The 19,343-nt window shown below is 40.3% G+C and overlaps 1 protein-coding gene across 7 annotated transcripts in view; it reads right to left on the bottom strand.

Moving 5' to 3' along the window:
- Window positions 1-19,343, bottom strand: part of jarid2b (jumonji and AT-rich interaction domain containing 2b) — a 447,370-nt gene that overhangs the window by 116,893 nt on the left and 311,134 nt on the right. For all 7 annotated transcript variants that reach the window (XM_048524773.2, XM_048524765.2, XM_048524791.1 and 4 more), the window contains one exon: window positions 2,477-2,646. In XM_048524773.2, the coding sequence (XP_048380730.1) occupies window positions 2,477-2,646 (170 nt within the window). The remainder of the gene's footprint in view (window positions 1-2,476; window positions 2,647-19,343) is intronic.

Below are 19,343 nucleotides of genomic sequence, written 5' to 3'. Positions count from 1 at the left end.
GCAGGAAGCAGTGCACAGCTACCCCTACTCAATCCAGACCACAACATAACTTCATTTAAATATAACTTCATTTATTATAGAATTCATGTGAGAAATACTGAGAAATGGTACAAACACCTTCAAAACAAACTAGCAACTCAAAATAAAGCAAGTAAAAACAACTGAGCACAATTCTAGAATGTAGACCATAACCGCAAAGTTACTGAATAAGTTGAAGGCAGTTTTATTACACTGGATTTCAAGATTTATTAGTGTTTGGGGATCGCATTCTGCAATTAAATTTCTGTTCTTGGTAGTTCCTGAACAGATAAATAGTTTGGGTGATTTTAAATGTCAAGAATAAAGGTTTTGCCAGGTGGACATGTTTATATTCATCTTTTTTATCCTTGGGCTTGTCGGAAGGCAAATCAATCACTTTGTATTCTATAACATGAGAAACCACTGAATTGATATCATATGCTAATCTATTTTTATCTCTCTAAAAGGTGTTGCCAGCTGCACTCCATATTTCCATCATCTTTTTTAATGGCATTTGTTTACTTCAGACTGTATCTGCTCAGAATTGTTAAGACGGTCCCTGCCCCTTCTTTCCCTTTGCACCAGAAATTATATAATTTGATAACTCTATATATACTCAAGAGATGAAAGATCACAGAACTCCAGTATAAGTGGATGCTATTCTAGACTGTGCTAGTGTTAGAAGTATGAGAGGAGGTAGATCTGTCTAATGTATGTGTACTTAGGCTTGGTTGGAGGAAAACAGGGAGAGGCCTGCATTTTCAATTTACTCCTTTCTATCACAATTATAAACAATGAGAATTGGGGCTCATGAAACTGACTACCTGCCTAGAAGGCAGGAAATAGCCATGTCTACGACTGAATAATTCCCTGTCATGCATTGAAGCACTCTTATTTCAGAAATCATGTTGAATTAACACCTGCGACAAGCAACTGTTCTCCTTTTCAATACCAATGATTTTATTTCAGTGTAACATGTTAAGTAATAATGATGTGAAATGTCAATTACATAATTTCTAATCTGCTAAAGTAATTAATTGTTGAAGCGAGTTCTGATTTCACAACTCAAAATGCTGTGTGGAAATAAGCAGCTAATATCAGAATATATTTGGTTATGATACAAACTATTAATGACAAGCAGCTTTGTTGGTAGAAACAAAATTTGCAACATGACACAAGTTATCACCAAATTCCTGGAAAAAAAGTTAATAAGGTTTTAAATATTACAGGTATAAGTTGTTTTTTTAGGCTCACTTTCTAATTTAGGGTAAATGGAAAAATGAACAGGATCTCTTGATCTATTCTGAATTCAGTCAAACAAACCTGAGTGCTTTATTCGTTTGTGGGAGGGGTGGGGCAGGAAGGCAGGTAGGGGCACAGGTTATTCTACAGTCATATAGTACGGAAACAGATGCTTCAGTCCGACCAGTCCATGCTGACCATAATCCCATAAACTAATCTTACCTGCCTGCACTTGACCCATATCCCTCCAGACATTTCACTTCATGTACTGATCCGCCACATCCTCTGGAAGTTCATTCCACATACAACCCACACCGTAAAAAAAATTGCCCCTCATGCCCCTTAGTCTTGAAATCTCCCATCTTGGGGCCAACTCTTCACCTTATCTATACCCATCATGATTTTAGGTGGTGGTACAAGATATTCAATTACTATTAAAAAATTACTTTATTATCTATGCTGACACTGGGCCAACTATTAATCTTCCAAGTGCCAAGGAGGAGTTTGCAAGTGGTGATAACTGTCTATTTAAATTCTATGGCAGAATGAATTTGGAAATGTAGAAAATAGTTATTTAACAATTCTGCCTGATAGAAGGCTCATGTGGTTCACATTGCTGCAGAGATGAGTTTTGAGAGGGGAACAATCCAAAGGCAGCCACTGAAAGTTGGGCCACAGGTTTACAGCTTTTTAATCAATGAACTTCAACACAGATGGGTACAGGCATCCTGAGCGTATGCAGGCAAAAAAATACAGGCAGCAAATCTCTTCAATTCAGCATACAGAACACAGACTGGAATGTGTGCTTAGATTGAAGGAACCAAGTTCATGATAGTTTAAATGAAGCTGGAAGATTTGTTTAGTTTTGCTGGAGAATTGCCCTAGATTGTTTCTAGAGAATTGAGTGTTCACTTCAAAGGATGGAACAAAGGATAACCATGTACTGCTGTTTTAGAAGCCAATTGGAAACCTTTACCGTAATTTAGAGCATAACTTGCCTGCTAAACAATGTCGTGGCAATGGTGCTTTTAGTTTGCTTATGACAGCAAAAGCTTTAAAAAATTTAATTTTGTCATGTAATCCTTTCAGACCGGAAATTCAAAATGTCTAAAATTAATTTATCTATAGAGAAGTGTAACAAAAATTTTTAAGTATTCAAATATATAGTCTCTAATTACATTGTAGTTGTTCGATACAAAATTACTATTCAGCATACCTCTAAGGCAAAGAAAAGTTAAGAAATCTTCTGTTTTGGGCTTTCGTTTTGAAAGATCAATAATCTGCGTTGAAGGTGGTGGTAAGACTGGATCCACCATCTTGACTGGGGTTGTGCTGGGGGAGTTGGGCTGTGACTGGGCAAATTTCCTTTGTGCTTGCAGTCTCGGCCTGGAACAAAAGACAAAAGATCTACTTAAAAACATTTGCCAGATGTGTTTTAAATAGAATAATCAATCTAGAATATTAATATTATACAGAAACATTCTCTTTTCTCAGTCAGAAACTTAACCTCAACTTAAGAGTATTTACATTTCGTCACTTGGTAAACAATCAGTATCTGGTTCCTTACGCAAAAAAAGTTGTTGCTCCCTTTGTAATTTGGCTTCAATAGCACGCCTAACTTTGTAGCAATACTCAAGTGACAAAAGTCAGTCCACGGACATACCATATTAGTTATATGAGAACATTTGTTCTTATGTCAGCATTATACGCCTAGCTTAGGTACAGTAGTGTTATCCAATTAAAAATGCTGACTAGTCATAAATATAGTTATGGTTACACCAATTTAGCTACATACACTAATTTTAGTATCATGCACTTTATTTATATTCATAAAATATAGCTAGCTTGTCTACATACCTATCAAAATTCACTCACTACAAAATCAAAAACTACCTGTCTATTAGAACAAAGCACAGTAGAAACCAGGAACAGGCCTTTCAGCCCACCAAGCCCGAGATGACAAATGACGCCTTTCTAAACTAAAAACCATTTGCCTCTATTCAATATATCTCTGTTCCATGTGTTTTCATGCATCTGTCAAGTTGTCTCTTAAACATAGCTATGGTATCTGTTCTACTGTCTCCCTTGGCAGCGCATTCCAGGTGCTTACCACCCCCTGTGGAAAAACACTACTTTGCATTTTGTCCACTTTACCAAAAAACTTATATTAAATTGTACCTGCCGAGTGAGTACACATTTACAGTCACAATCAAAAAGTGTCATTGCTCCGTTTTTTTAAACTTATCAGAAAGAAATTTACCTAGTCTAAAGGAGTACGTGTTTTGGAAAACACTAGTCCAATTCAGTTAGATGTAAATTGCTCTCCACACTGCCAAAGCTCATCAAGATTAACAAAGCTAAGATTAAAATTGGATGGTAAGTTATAATTGTGTGTGTTTTTGAGTGCTGTTTTAGAATACAAGTTTTGCTTTCATATCATTAGCCTTTCACATTAATATAGTTCTTTTCCAGTCAAGTACCTAGTTCTATCTTGTAATCAAGATATGTTGAACTACCATTTTACAGCGTAGCAAAAAGCTTAATGGCTGCAATCATCTAAGGTGGGCTACAAGCTGAATTAACTACATTAAGTTTAAACTGCTTTTCTGCAGAAGGCAGTGGTTACATTTTACAAACATAGTTTCTTTTGTCTACTCCATGGATTGCATGCGTACTAAGCAACTAGACACATAGGTGTTTCCTAATGGTCTGGTGTCACTTCCTGCACTATGCTAAGTTGGAGAGAAAAAAAAGACAGAATTCCTGTTGAAATTTATTACTGCGAAAAGTCAGATAAGAATCAGCTGTAACAACATATGCAGTTAAAAATTTTGCCAGTAAGCCCAGGCAAGATACTGCGTGGTTTCCAGAACTAGTGGGGCTATACTCTGGCAAGGAGCAAGAGGAATGGAAGAACAAAGCAGAGGGCAGTGAGAGAAAGTGGGGACTGCAGGAATTATGGGGAGGGATTGGTAAGGAAGCTGTTGAAGAAAAGTTAACACCAATACCTTCTGACCAAATGGTCTTCTGTTCTACGCTTCAGGGTCTTTAGCATCCCATTCAAAATCCCTAAAGTGATATTATGTTCTCATTACAAATCTTATAGGAACCAAAATGCTATTGTTTAGTCACAGCATCAAAAGATTATATTTTTTACAATGCTGCAAGTAACCAAAACTGCTGCATGCGTTCTCCTCAGGAGTGTTACAAATATCTACACCATGGTTCATGTATTTTAGAACTTCTAATTATTAGGAATTAAAGTGTATCTGTAGAAAATTATTAAATTAAAACAAGCTTGGAACCTATTGCAGAAATAAAAAAAAGGAGCCACATTGCCTTAAGAGTTAGAAGCCCAAGATAATTAAAATAGTGGGAGATAGAGATTGCCACAATGCCTCAAGAAACAACATATCAAAAGGTGATAACAAAGTGTGTAGCTGGATGAACACAGCAGGCCAAGCAGTATCTCAGGAGCACAAAAGCTGACGTTTCGGGCCTAGGCCCTTCATCAGAGAGGGGGATGGGGAGAGGGTTCTGGAATAAATAGGGAGAGAGGGGGAGGCAGACCGAAGATGGAGAGAAAAGAAGATAGGTGGAGAGGAGAGTATAGATGGGGAGGTAGGAAGGGGATAGGTCAGTCCAGGGAAGATGGATAGGTCAAGGAGGCAGGATGAGGTTAGTAGGTAGGAAATGGAGGTGCGGCTTGAGGTCGGAGGAAGGGACAGGTGGCAGGAAGAACAGGTTAGGGAGGCGGGGACAAGCTGGGCTGGTTTTGGGATGCACTGGGGGAAGGGGAGATTTTGAAGCTGGTGAAGTCCACATTGATACCATTGGGCTGCAGGGTTCCCAAGCGGAATATAAGTTGCTGTTCCTGCAACCTTTGGGTGGCATCATTGTGGCACTGCAGGAGGCCCATGATGGACATGTCGTCTGGGGAATGGGAGGGGGTAGTTAAAATTGTTCACGACTGGGAGGTCCAGTTGTTTATTGCGAACCGAGCGGAGGTGTCCTGCAAAGCGGTCCCCAAGCCTCCGCTTGGTTTCCCCAATGTAGAGGATGCCACACCGGGTACAATGGATACAGTATACCACATTGGCAGATGTGCAGGTGAACATCTGCTTAATATGGAAGGTCATCTTGGGGCCTGGGATGGGGGTGAGGGAGGAGGTGTGGGGGCAAGTGTATCACTTCCTGCGGTTGCAGGGGAAGGTGCCGGGTGTGGTGGGGATGGAGGGGAGTGTGGAGTGGACAAGGGAGTCACGGAGAGAGTGGTCTCTCCGGAAGGCAGACAAGGGTGGGGATGGAAAAATGGCTTGGGTGGTGGGGTCGGATTGTAGATGGCGGAAGTGTCGGAGGATGATGCGTTGTATCCGGAGGTTGGTGGGGTGGTATGTGAGAACGAGGGGGATCCTCTTGGGGCGGTTGTGGCAGGGGCAGGGTGTGAGGGATGTGTTGCGGAAAATGCGGGAGACAAGTTGCGGTCCTTGAAGAACGTGGACATCTGGGATGCACGGGAGTGGAATGCCTCAGCCTGGGAGCAGATGCAGCGGAGGCAGAGGAATTGGGAATTGGAGATCTCCATCTTCGGTCCGCCTCCCCCTCTCTCCCTATTTATTCCAGAACCTTCTCCCCATCCCCCTCTCTGATGAAGGGTCTAGGCCCGAAACGTCAGCTTTTGAGCTCCTGAGATGTTGCTTGGCATGCTGTGTTCGTCCAGCTTCACACTTTGTTATCTTGGTTTCTCCAGCATCTGCAGTTCCCATTATCTCATATCAAAAGGTGACCCATGTTTGATTAACAAAATCAGAACATATGCAGTTCCCTGGGTTACGGACAGGTTTCACTTTCAAGTCTTTTCGCAAGTCTATTTGTTTGCAAGTTGATTTGTACACAAGTTGGGCACAATGGAGGATAATATAAAATAGCTGCTCATTAAGTGTAGTAAACATCTGTATGTTGGAGGTTGGACGTGCATAAATGGAGGACCACCTGCAGAAGATAGAAATTTAAGGCAAAAGATTGGCTTAGTCATAGCTAGAAGTCTGAAGCAACTGCAAAGCATGCAATGCAGATGGATTTTTTGGCATTTGGAGATAAATATTTTTAAAACATTCAGTAAACCCTGGTAGCCAAAAGAGTCAAATGTTATCTGGATTAGGGCGGAACGTGAATTGAGGCCACATTCCGATCAGCCATAATTTTATTAATGCACAAAACAGATGAACATAGGAACAAGGAATATGAGTCGGCTACTCAGCCATTTGAGCCTGCTCCATCATTCAATAAGATCTGATTTTAACCTCAACTCTACATTCCTGCATATCCTTGATTACAAATAATTTATGCATCACTGCATTAAAAATATTTAAAGATTGTGCATCCAGTACCTTTTCAGGAAGGGGATTCCAAAGACTCAACCCTCAGAAAATCTTTCCTCATCTCTCAAATAAATGAGTCCACATTTTTAAATTCTGACACCTATTTCTAGAATCTCCCACAAAGGGAAGCATCTTTTTGCTATTCACCCAGTCAAGTGCCCTCAGGATCTTGTATGTTTCAATAAAGTCACTTCTGACTCTTCTAAGTTCGAGAGGATACAAGCCTAGCCTCGTCTCAAAGCAATCCACTCATTCCAACATTAGTCTCTTAAACCTTCTCTGAACTGCTTAAATGATAAGGAAGTACAAAAGGCTAGATGATCTACTCCTATTTCCTATATTCATATGAATGGTTGCAAAATAGATTTACATCACATCAAAAACTAAAATATAATAGGGTCGATTAATAGTCGGTTTGAGGATGGCCTAGAGCAGGCTAAGTTGTCATGAAGCTGGGTGAATCTTAAAAAGGTACCTCAGTTTTAAATTATCCAGATGTTTGCTGAGAGTTTGAACCCAATATAACTCACAAGGCACAGAGAAGTCAGTCCTAAAGTAAATAACAGTTGGATAGATTTACACTGCAAGCACAGTAAAAGCAGTAACTTCATCACTCATTACATGCATGATGGGCATGGCTGAATCTTAATTTGAATCACGTGAGGGAACAGAAGCTGGAAGATGTCTGGAGTAAAAGTTAATGACGACTCTGTGTCTTATTGTTAAAGTAATGAATCAATTGAGATTGGAAAAGAGAGCAGAAGACGAGGCTGAGATTTCAATAATCACAAGATATAACTGAAAGTTTTACTTTTGAACATTTCTGGAGCCAAGGAGAATTCTACAGAGAACTGCAACACAAGTACAGTGGCCCCAATATAAGCAAATAACTTTCAGGATCATACGTCTCATAAAAAGTATTCTTAAAGAAATAGGAATTAAACCTGTGTGCATAACATACATGGATAAGTGTTTGATATACAAGAACAATTTTGTTGACAAAGTGAAAACTTGTGATATAGTTTTATTGGTTAAACAAGATATTTGGATTTCTTTAAAATGTTAATGTTTCCTAAGCAGATGGCAGAGATTGCCAAATCAGGAATGCTAAAGGGTGCTTTTCCACATTAAGAGAAGCTAAGGAAGTTCAGAATAACAAGTGGGACAACTCATAATTCTGATGACTGAATATGTTCCACCACTTGAGTCCCAACACAACTGCTAATCAGTACAGAAAATGTAACAGCCCTAAAGAACAGCCTGAATTTTGACAAATGATTATAAATCACTAGGTTCATTGTCATTACCAAATGAACGACAAGTAGAAACTACTCATCCACTTCACAAGATGTACATTCACAAATTAATAATCAAATAAATGGAAGGATGAAAAGTACAAACCAACTGCAAGGTTATATGGTAATAAAATGTGAGGCTGGATGAACACAGCAGGCCAAGCAGCATCTCAGGAGCACAAAAGCTGACGTTTCGGGCCTAGACCCTTCATCAGAGAGGGGGATGGGGAGAGGGAACTGGAATAAATAGGGAGAGAGGGGGAGGCGGACCGAAGATGGAGAGTAAAGAAGATAGGTGGAGAGAGTGTAGGTGGGGAGGTAGGGAGGGGATAGGTCAGTCCAGGGAAGACGGACAGGTCAAGGAGGTGGGATGAGGTTAGTAGGTAGCTGGGGGTGCGGCTTGGGGTGGGAGGAAGGGATGGGTGAGAGGAAGAACCGGTTAGGGAGGCAGAGACAGGTTGGACTGGTTGTGTGGTGCAGTGGGTGGGGGGGGACGAACTGGGCTGGTTTAGGGATGCAGTAGGGGAAGGGGAGATTTTTATATGTTGTTCTGCAGAGCTTGGCACCAACTCAATTAATGATTTACCATGAAGTAGTAAACTATAGAGACCATATCAACAGATTTCATCAAGATGAAAAATAATAGATTTCAGCATCAGTTCACAACTTTACTGTAGCAGCATCATTGTAATTAGAAGGATTTTATTTGGACAATCATTGTCACATTTTGGCATCTATCTTCTCAACCTCCCTTTCAGGGTCAAAAAATATACAGACTAAAGTGCCCCCCCCCCACCAAGTGACGTTAAAGTATCAATATGAACTGATCAAAAGTATGAAAATGATAGTCTACAAGAGACCAGGGTGTAGATAGCATCCCTTGTTTTATTTGCAAAGCGGTGGATCAGGGTCTAATCTAAGATTGAGGCACATAACTTAGGCTGACAATCCAGTGCAGTTATAAGAAAGGGTTGCAGGATTGGCTGTAGGTATTACGCTGAATTATCAAACCTTGAGAGGTAACAATGACATGGAAAACAGTGATTATCAGAGGCATCTTGGTATGCACGTACGCGCGTCAATTAAGGCATCAGGACAGGGATATAAAGTGGATAAGGAGGCATATGGGACACTTGTCTTTATTAGCTGAGAGCCCACAGGTGACCAAGACATCAAATAATCACTCAGTAGTGGTAGCATTTCAGGATTAGTGACCATAATTCTGCAACTTTTAAGCTACACGTGGATAAGGATAAGAGTAGTCCTAGAGTCAAAGTTTTAAACTGAGGAAAGGCTAACTACCACAATATTTGGCAAAAACTGGGGAACATAGGTGGGGGCAGCTATTTCAGGGTAAATCCACATTTGGTATGTGGTAATATTTTAAAGGGCAGTCAATTAGAGTTCAGGACCAGCATGTTTCAGTGAAAATGAAGGATAAGGCTGGCAAAATTTTGGAAGCTTGGATAAGATAAATTGAGAACTTAGTCAACCCAGCAAATCAAAATTTTTTAAAAATCGAAAAGGAGGCACTCAAAAGGGTTGAGGAAACTGAAGACACACATAGCCCTCAAAGAATACAAGGATAGTAGGGAGGAACTCGAACAATGAATTAGGAAGGCTAAAAAGAGGCCACGAAATGGGTTTGACAAACAGGATTAAGGAAATTCCCAAAGCATTTTATACAGATATAAAGGGCAAAAGAGCAGTTAGGCAAAGCGCAGGTCCACTCAAGTATAGAGGGAGGAGTTTCAGTTTGGAGTCAGAAGTGGGAGAGGTCCTTAACTTTGCATTGGCATTCGCCAAGGAGAACATGGTCGATGGCGAATCTTGGCAGGGGCATTCTGGGGCATGTCAGTGTTAATAAAAAGATGTGTTGTGTTAAGTGTTTGGAAAAGCCTCAAGTCCCCAGAACCTGATGGGATCTATCCCTGAATATTGAGGAAGGGGAGGGCATTTCTGGAGTCTTGTACAAAATCTTTGTATTCTCTTTACTCATAGGAGAGGTCTCGAAAGCCTGGAGAACAGCCAACGTTGCTCCTTTGTTTAAGGACTGTAACAGGGTTAATCCAGAAAAATACAGACCAGTAAGTCTTACGTCAATGGCAGGGAAATTATTGGAGAACATTCTTAGGGACAGAATTTTCTCACATTTGGAAAAATATGGACATATTAGGGACAGGCAGCATGCCTTCATGAGGGAAAGGTTGCATCTCTCAAACCGGATTGAATTTTTTTTTGCGGAAGGGACAAAGATCATTGATGAGGGTATGGCGATAGATATTTGTCTACATAGACTTTAGTAAGGTCCTTGACAAGGTCCCACATGGCAGGCTGATATAAGAAGTCAAGTCACATGGGATTGGCACTAAGCTGGCAAGAACCACAGAACAGCCACAGAACTGGCTCACTCATAAAAGAGACAGTACTGGTGGAAGAGTGCTTTTCTGAACTCATATCTGAGACCAGCGGTTTTCCAGAGGGATCAGTGCTGGGATCCCTGTTGGTTGCGATTTATATAAATGATTTGGAGGATAATGCAGGTTGCTTAATTAGCAAATTTGTTAACAACACAAAGATTATTAGAGCTACAGATAGTGATGAAGATTGCTGGGGATACAAAAGGATACAGATAGGCTGAAGACTCAGGCAGAGACATGGCAGATGGAGATTAATCTGGGCAATAGCAAAGTAATGCATTTTGGAAAATCGAATGTAGAAGACAAGTATACCATAAATGGCAGAACCTTCAGTATTATCAACATGCAGAAGGATCTAGGCATACAGGTCGACAGTTTCCTCAAAGAGGCAACACAAGTGGATAAGGTGGTCAAGAAGGTATATGGCATGCTCACTTTCATACACTATACATTATGAAAATTAGCAAAGTTATCTTGCAACTGTATAGAACTCTAGTTAGGCCAAATTTAGAATATTGCAAACAGTTCTCATCTCCACTCTACCAGAAAGATATGGAGGCTTTGGAGAGGGTACAGACAGTTAACTAAAATGTTGTGTGGTTTGGAGGGCTTTAGCTATTAGGAGAGATTGGATAAACTTGGTTTGTTTGCACTTGAATATCACAGGATGAGGGGCAACCTGACAGAAGTTTACAAAATTATGAAAGGTTTAGATAGAACAGACAGTTAGTGTCTTTTTCCCCAGGGTAGAATGTCAATTACTAGGGGTTTAAGCTTAGAGGGGCTAAGTTTAAATGAGTTGCGACGGCAAGGTTTTTTTTGCACAGAGGGTGCTAAAAGCTTGGAATGCACTGCCAAAGGAGATGGAGGCAGATACAATAGCAACATTTAAAAGGCATCATGACATTTATATGAATAGGCAGGGAATAGAGGGATGTGACCGTGTAGAGGCAAAAGGTTTTTATTTTAGAAAGGCGTGTGTTGGCACAGTCCTCTGGGTTGAAGTCCTGTTCCAGTGCTATGCTGTACTTTGTTAAAGTGCTTCAATAAACTCCAGAATTAGTGTTTGGGAACATAACAGGAGCAAAAGAACCAGAATAACTTAGCCATGTTGATCCAAAAAAAACCCTGAAATCTCTTTATCACCCACGTTCTCACCGGGTTGTTAAGTTGAACACTTGAATGCCTCAGCAAATAACCTTCAGCATCTGTCCAAATTTCTGCAGTTGGAAGACTATTTTCATGCTATAATCTGAATGAGTTCTGTTTACAAAATCGAACAGTTAAACCTTATAAAATACTTTTGTTGGACATGTTTACATCGTTTCTCAACCACAGAATTATAGATTGATTTAGAATAAGGTAGGTAATGAGTTCACTAACCTACGTCAGCTGTTTGAAGGAGTTATTCAATTCGTCCTAGTGCTCTGCCCTTCCCCTAAAGTCCTGCAAACCTTCCCCCTACAAGTACTTATCCAATTCCCTTTTGAAAATGATTCTCGAGTATGTTTCCACCAATACATTCAGGCAGTGAATTTCAGGTCAAAACAATGCTTTTTGAAGCAAAGAAAACCTAAAAACCAATTCAGACACATTAATCTAGGATATAAAGCTATTTAAGAGGATCTGTTTGGGTTGAATGATTTCCCTTCCCGTTGTCTTGCAGCCCTTGCAATTATTTCTGATGCATTTACACAGTAAGGAGGTGCTGATATTAGCAGTTCATTTGTATTTACAGAATACCTCTGGCCATGGCAAGTTGTCAATGCATTACGAATGGATGTGATTAATCAATAACAATACAATCATCTTGAGCAAATACAGATAAAATGACTACCAATGAAACATCATTTAATTGCAAGATAAATACTAGTCTCAAAAGAGAGCAGTTATATGTAAAATTAAAAAAATCACCACTGATAAAAGAACCAAGAACAACAAATCATAACTAATTAAGCTGAAGTTGTGATCATTCAAAGTCATACATACACGTGGACAAAATGTGACAACCTGTAGTGTAATCTTCCAGGTAGCCAGGACTATCTCAAGTATTTGATTTTAAACGTGTCTTACCTTTTCATAATTGGTGCTTTTGGGAAAACAAGCACATCATCATGTAGTGTGCAGTACGCATCCAATTTAATGGGATTGTTAAGAGACATCAGCTAGAGAAGTTACAATGTAGATTAGAACAACTTCTGATTTGAAGTAATCCTGCAACTGCCTACACCTCACCCCGCCAAATCCAGTGGAAGTGCAGAGACTTTTGATAAGAAGCAAAATGATTTATCTGCTGGAACTAATTAAAATATTTCCCAACACAAGATACCAAAACTGGAGTCAAAGGAAGAATAGCCTCCATACATCTAGATCCTATTGTAAAATAAAACAAAGTTGTACGCTGCAGGTTCCTCCCAGGCATATTGATCATCTAATAATGCAGCCTTGTCGGTTTCATGGGGAGGCATTGCCCTAGTGGTATTATCACTGGACTGTTAATCCAAATTCAAATCCCACCACAGCAGATGGTGGAATTTGAATTCAATTTTTTTAAAAATCTGGAATTAAGAGTCTAATGATGAACATGAATCAATTGTCAATTGTCAGAAAAACCCATCTGGTTCAGAAATGTCCCTTAGGGAAGGAAACTGTCACTCTTACCTAATCTGGCCCACATGTCACTCAAGATCCACAGCAACATGTTGACTCTTAAATGCCATCTGGGCAATTGGGGATTGACAATAAGTACTGCCTAGTCTGCGAAGCCCTCATTCCATCAATGAAAAAAAGAAAAAAAAAAGTACCAGCTGTGGCTACTTGACAGCAAGCTCATCCCTAAATCAACAGGTTGTACATTTTCAAAGCCCAGTCTTGAGAGTTGGCCAATTCTACGTTGGCATTCAGTACCGTCAAGAATTGCTATCTTTTGAGTGAAATGTTAAGCAGAGTTCCTGACTCCTCCTCAGGTAAATATAAAAATGTTCCATGGCGCTACTTTAAGAGGAGCAGGTGTGGTCCCCCACAGCATTCTGGTTGGTATTTATCTCTCAACCAATGTAACTAAAATTAGATTATATGGCCATGACCGGATTGTTGCAGGGAAAAATACTATGCACAAATTGGCTACCACTTTTTTGCATCAAAGCAGTCACTACCACCTATTGAGGACTTTTGAAATATGGAGGATTAGTAAGCCATGAATGGTGCTTTATAAATGCATGTTTCTTTACAATTTCTTAAACTTCTTTGTGCCGAAATCTCAATGAAGCTTGAATTGCTGATTTTGGTTACAGTTCAGGGTGATGTCAACGTAAAAATTGAGGCCTACATGCAGAAAGGTCCTTGAACAGGAGCATCCAAAGTGAAGGGATTTAGTCCTATTACCATATGTCCCATTTAGTCTTTTTTTCCATTGGACACTGGGTAATGTCTGAATGGAATTCATGCTAATAGGACTAGGGACACAAAGAAAACTGTTGAGCAAAACCTTGTGAAACAGCATTAGTATCTGCGTTACTAAGTGTGTCAATTAGTTAAAGCAGATAAAACATTGCTGTCCTTATCAAAAGGGCTACACAAAAGCCCACATATACAATTACTCCCACAACACAAAAAATCTGGCCAGCAGCCAAGAGGAGTTTCAGAGGCTCCCATATTTCCTACCAGTCATACTGAGTGGTATTAAAAGTCATCTTCAATCCAAACAATTCATTGATTTGACATGTAAAGTGTGTCTAGAAATTTATTTTATAACAGAACTCTAAAATTAAGATTTTCTTCATGTTGCCCGTGCCTTCAAAGTGGTACAAAATGAATTGGCGGGACTTAATGTTTTTTGAATGAATGAATGAAATTGTTGTTCTAAAATTACATATTTTTAGAAAGGATGAACAATTGCATTTGTTTTCTGCACACTACAGCCTACGCCTATTCACTCTTTTACGCGACCATCCCTTCCACTGTGCCAATTGGATTTTAACCAGGATATAACAAGTCTCACATCCACTGCAATTCTGCAACAGGACACTACGTGGTGTGCACACCAAACATGGCTAATAAACTCAATCTGTCCTGAACCCCTCTGGAAAGATCAATCCAACTCAGTAACGACCTCTAAATATGGACCAAACAAAATGCGCTCATCTGTAGCAGAGCAACCATCACAAACTTGCATCCCACATTCTAGTATACTGCTACACTGCAACATTAATTCAAACCAACAATTTAATATAGTTCAGGAGGGGCCTATGCTCAAATAATGCAATATGTAAAAGCAGAACAAAATAATTTTAAAAATTCAATTTGGATATCCAACCTCCCAATAAATACATAACCTTTGTTGCATTTCTGAAGTATATGGAAGCATGCTGTATTTTTAATTTTACCAGCACCCAATGTCCATGCTTCTCACATAGCAATGAAGCTTACTGGGAGGTAAGAATAATTAAAATTTCACAACTACTGCTGAACACAAGACAAGGATTGGGCCCTCCCTTCTTCACCCCTATATTCTACTCAGCAAATAATGGTCATTATTGTTAAAATTCCACACTGCCTTTGGCATACTTGTGATAATGCCAGATTTATTACAGCTTACAGAGAAAGAAATCAACCCAGGGTGTTCTTGTACACTTTAGTTTCCAAAGTACTTCATTAACACTACTGTTGCAAAGTAGCAAATCAAATTTGCACACAGCAATTGAACAGAATGAGTCCATCTCAAGATCCAAGAGCTATCTCCACTTACCGCATTCCCTTGTCCCCATCTTATTTAATTTTTATTTGCTCATTTTCAAATAACTAAAATGCATGTAGAAAATTTAAATATTCTGCTTCCAACAATTTCTTGTAGGACACTGATTTCTACTAGATCGTGCTCAGTATACTGTGTATAAAACAAAAATGTTTAAAGCCATCACATCTTGCTTGTAAGGCAAGGAATAGAAAGATAGCTGAGATGAACATGTAGCTAAGGAGCTGGCATAGAGGGCTGGGATTCAGGTTCATGGATCATTGGGACCTCTTTTGGGGCAAGGGTAATCTGTACAACAGGGAAGGAAGGGGTGCACCTGAACTGGAGGGGAACCAATCTCCTCAAAGGGAAGTTCACTACTGCTACTTGGGAGGGTTTAAACTAGAGTGGCAGGGGTCTGGGAAACAGAGCAGCAGGTCAGCAAGTGGAGGAATAGAGGGGAAGGTACACGTTAGGATCAGTAAATCAGACAGAAAGGGCAGGTAGAGACAGGTAAATGTACATGATGGTACTAATGGGATGAAGTATATTTAGTTCAATGCAGCCAGTATCAGTAAAGCAGATGAGCACAGAGCCTGGATCGGTACATGGGACTGTGATGTTATGACCATTATATTATGGCCATTACAGAGACTTGGTTGAGAGGGGGACAGGACTGGCTGCTCAACATCTCAGGGTTTTGTGACAGGAAGGTAAAACAGTTGGGGGAGTTGCATTACTAATCAGGGAGAATGTTACATCTGCACTCAGAGGACATACTGGAGGGGTCATCCACTAAGGCAATATGGGTAAAGCTCAAAGATAGGTGAGTGCAATCACTCTGACAGGATTATACTATAGCTCGCCCCTACCTCCGACCACCAGCAGCCACCAAGGCATTAATGAATAAATATGTAGACAGATTATGGAAAGATGTAATAAAGAGAGGTGTCATAGTGGTGACTTTAACTTCTCCCTTTAACTTTAACTAGGGCTCCCTTTGAGCAAGACTTAGATGGGGCAGAATTTGTTAAGTGCATCCAAGAGAGTTTCTTGAAACAGTATGTGGATAGTGCGATTAGATGAGGGGCATACTGGACCATGTACTGGTTAATGAGCTTGACCAGATGACTGACCTTTCAGTGGGTGAGTATTTTGGAAACAGTGATTACAACTCATTACGTTTTAAGGTCGCTATGAATAAGGATAAGTCAAGACCTTAGGGGAAGGTATTAAATTGAAGGAGGGCAAATTACAGTTTTAGGCATGAGTATCAGGCAAGTCCACATTTAACACGTGGGAATTGTTTAAAGAGCTGATGAGAGCTCAGGACCGGCATGTCCCAGTCAGGAGGAAGAATAAGGATGGTAAAGAAAGGGACCCTTAGTTAATGAGGGAGGTTGTCAATTTAGTCAAAAGGAAAAAAGTACATGTAAGGTTTAGGAAGCTAAAATCCTAGGCCACGAGGAATATGAAAGAAGTAGGAAAAAGTTCAAGCAGTGGATTAGAACAAGAAAGGGCTACGAAATTACTTTGGCAAGTAGTGTCAAAGAGAAACCCAAGGCATTCTATACATACGTTAAAAACAAGGAGGATAACTAAAGAGAAGGTAGGAGCACTGAAGGATTAAGGAGGAAACATGTGCTTGGAGGCAGAGAATGTGGGTAAGATTCTAAATAAGAACTTTGTATCAGTATTCAGCCAGGAGGAGGAGAGTATGGATTTGTGTGGAGCATGCTAGTATACTATGGCATTTTAAACTCAAGAAAGTGGTGCTGGGTGTCGGAAGTGCATCAAGGCGGATAAGTCCCCAGGGCCTGATGGTATCTACCCCAGGTTTTGAGAGGCAACAGGGGAGATTGCTCAGGTCTTGACCAAGATCTTTGTAACCTCCTGAGCCACTGGAGAAGTCCTACAGGATTGGCAATTAGCTAATGTTGTTCCTCTGTTCAAGAAGGAAAATCGGGACAATCCAGGAAACTATTGACCAGCGAATCTCACATCAGTGGTTGGGAAGCTATTGGAGAAAATTCTTAGGGAGCGGATTTATGCACATTTGGAAAAGAACGGCCGAATTAGGGACTTTGTGCAAGGCAAGTCATGTCTTACCAACATGACTGAATCTTTCGAAGAAGTTACATAGGTGATCTAGGAGGGTGGAGCAGTGGATGTTATCTACATGAATTTTAATAAGGCACCTTCATGGTAGGCTTATCCAGTAGATGAAGATGAAGATGCAGATGCAGATGCATGGCATCCAGTGACTTAGCGTTGGATTCAGAAATGTCTTACCCATAGAAATCACAGGGTAGTGGCAGGGGAAAGAGCGTTTTTCAGGCTAGAGGTCTGTAACGAGCGATGTTCCGTAGGGATCCATACTTGTAATGTGTATATTAAAAAATGACTGATAAAAATGTAGCTGGCTAGGAAGTTTGCAGACAATACAAACATCTGTAGAGTTGTGGATATTGCAGAATGTTGTGTCAAGAATCAGTGGGATATAGTTCAGCTGCAAATACCGGCTGAGAAATGGCAAATGGAGTTTAACCTAGATACGGGTGAGGTGCTGCATTTTGGGAGATTAAACGTTAACCAAAAGTATACAGTTAATGGCAGGTCCCTGAACAACATTGATGTACAGAGGGTTTTGGGGCTTCAAGTCCATAGCTCGCAAGTCCTTGTAAGGAGATAGGGTGGTAAAGGCAGCGTATGGCATGCTTGCCTTTATTGGTCAAGGAAAGGAGTACAAGCAGCAAGATATCATGGTGCAGCTTTGTAAGACTTTGGGTAGGCCACTTTTAGGGCATTGCATTCAATCCTGTTCGCCACATTACAAGGAGGATGTAGCGGCTTTGGAGAGGGTGCAGAAGAGGTTTATCAAGATCCTGCCTGGATTAGAGGGTATTAGCTAGGAGAGGCTAGAAAACTCAGGTTGTTTTCTCTGGAGTGGTAGAGGCTGAGGGGAAATTTGATAGAAGCCTATAAAATTATGAGATGCACAGATAAGGTTGATGATCATAATCTTTTTCCAAGTTGAAACATCTAAAACTAGGGGGCATGCCTTTAAGGTGGGGGGGGGCGCAAGCGGAGTGCAAATGAGATACATGGGGCAAATTTTATTTTAACAGAGTGTGGTAGGAGTCTGGAACACACAAACAGGGATGGTGTTGGAGGAGGCAGATAGGATAAGAGCATTTAAGAGATTTTTAGATAAGCCCATGAATATGCAAGGAACAGAGGCATGTGGACCAAGGGCAGGCAGAAGGGATTACTTCGATTTGGCCTCATGTTTGGCACAACACCTAAGGGCCTGTTTCTGTGCTGTACAGTTCTATCATCTCAATTAACACCAGCTGCATCATTTCTTTGTGTCAGCTTTGCCAACCTTGGGAATTAATGATAATACAATAAAGGCTTCAGAGTCAATGTCTTCAACATATCAAGTAACAACATTCTGTACAGTCTGTCAGCAGCCAGAAGGATTAAGAATGGCAAATTGCAACAATTGACAAATTTGGAACCCATCCCTTTTCTTTTGAAAGTTATGAATGGTACAGGAATACAGTTTCGCAGATACCATTAAACATTTGGTACCATACAAATCTCTATTTTGGTAACTGTGTAGGCATACCTTGAAAGTCATCATAGTCAGGCCTGATCTTGTTCTTATTCCCATTGTAAGGGTCCACACCTTAGGGCAAAAATCATTATCACTGAGGACAGGTATATTTTAGGACTGGGAAAGCAAGAGAAGTCAGGTGAATTTTGTTCATCACCCTGTATTCTAGGACATTGACGTAAATTGTGCCAGGACTACAAAGTACATGGCAGTGATCAGGAATCAAATTAATCTGTATGGCTCAGTCATGCTAGTGTCAAGGTACCTTGCAATTCCTCATGGCATGATGCAAACAATGAAATTGAGGAAATTAAAAATCCAGATGACTGGGTGGTAGTGGCTTTGTTTAGCACATGGTTGCATTTCTGGCACTTAAAATTTAATGGTGGAACGAATGTTGTTGTTGAGTCTTACATAACACAATTAAGGTTAATTAAGAGAGAGTCACTAACATAACAATCTCGCTCAATTATCAAACATTAACATAGGATATGAAAATCCAGACCGATGCTGCGCTGGATGGTCTTTTGAAGCACATGGTAAACTACGTCATTTAAACAGATTGGAACAATCTAATCTGTGCTAGGACAGAGCTGGCAATGCTCACTGGCACTGAGTCGAAAGCTACCTAATACT

This window comes from Stegostoma tigrinum, chromosome 2 (assembly GCF_030684315.1).
Source record: "Stegostoma tigrinum isolate sSteTig4 chromosome 2, sSteTig4.hap1, whole genome shotgun sequence".
Classification (NCBI taxonomy): domain Eukaryota; kingdom Metazoa; phylum Chordata; class Chondrichthyes; order Orectolobiformes; family Stegostomatidae; genus Stegostoma; species Stegostoma tigrinum.
The sequence above is the reverse complement of the archived record's forward strand: the minus strand, read 5'-3'. Positions and strand labels throughout refer to the sequence as shown.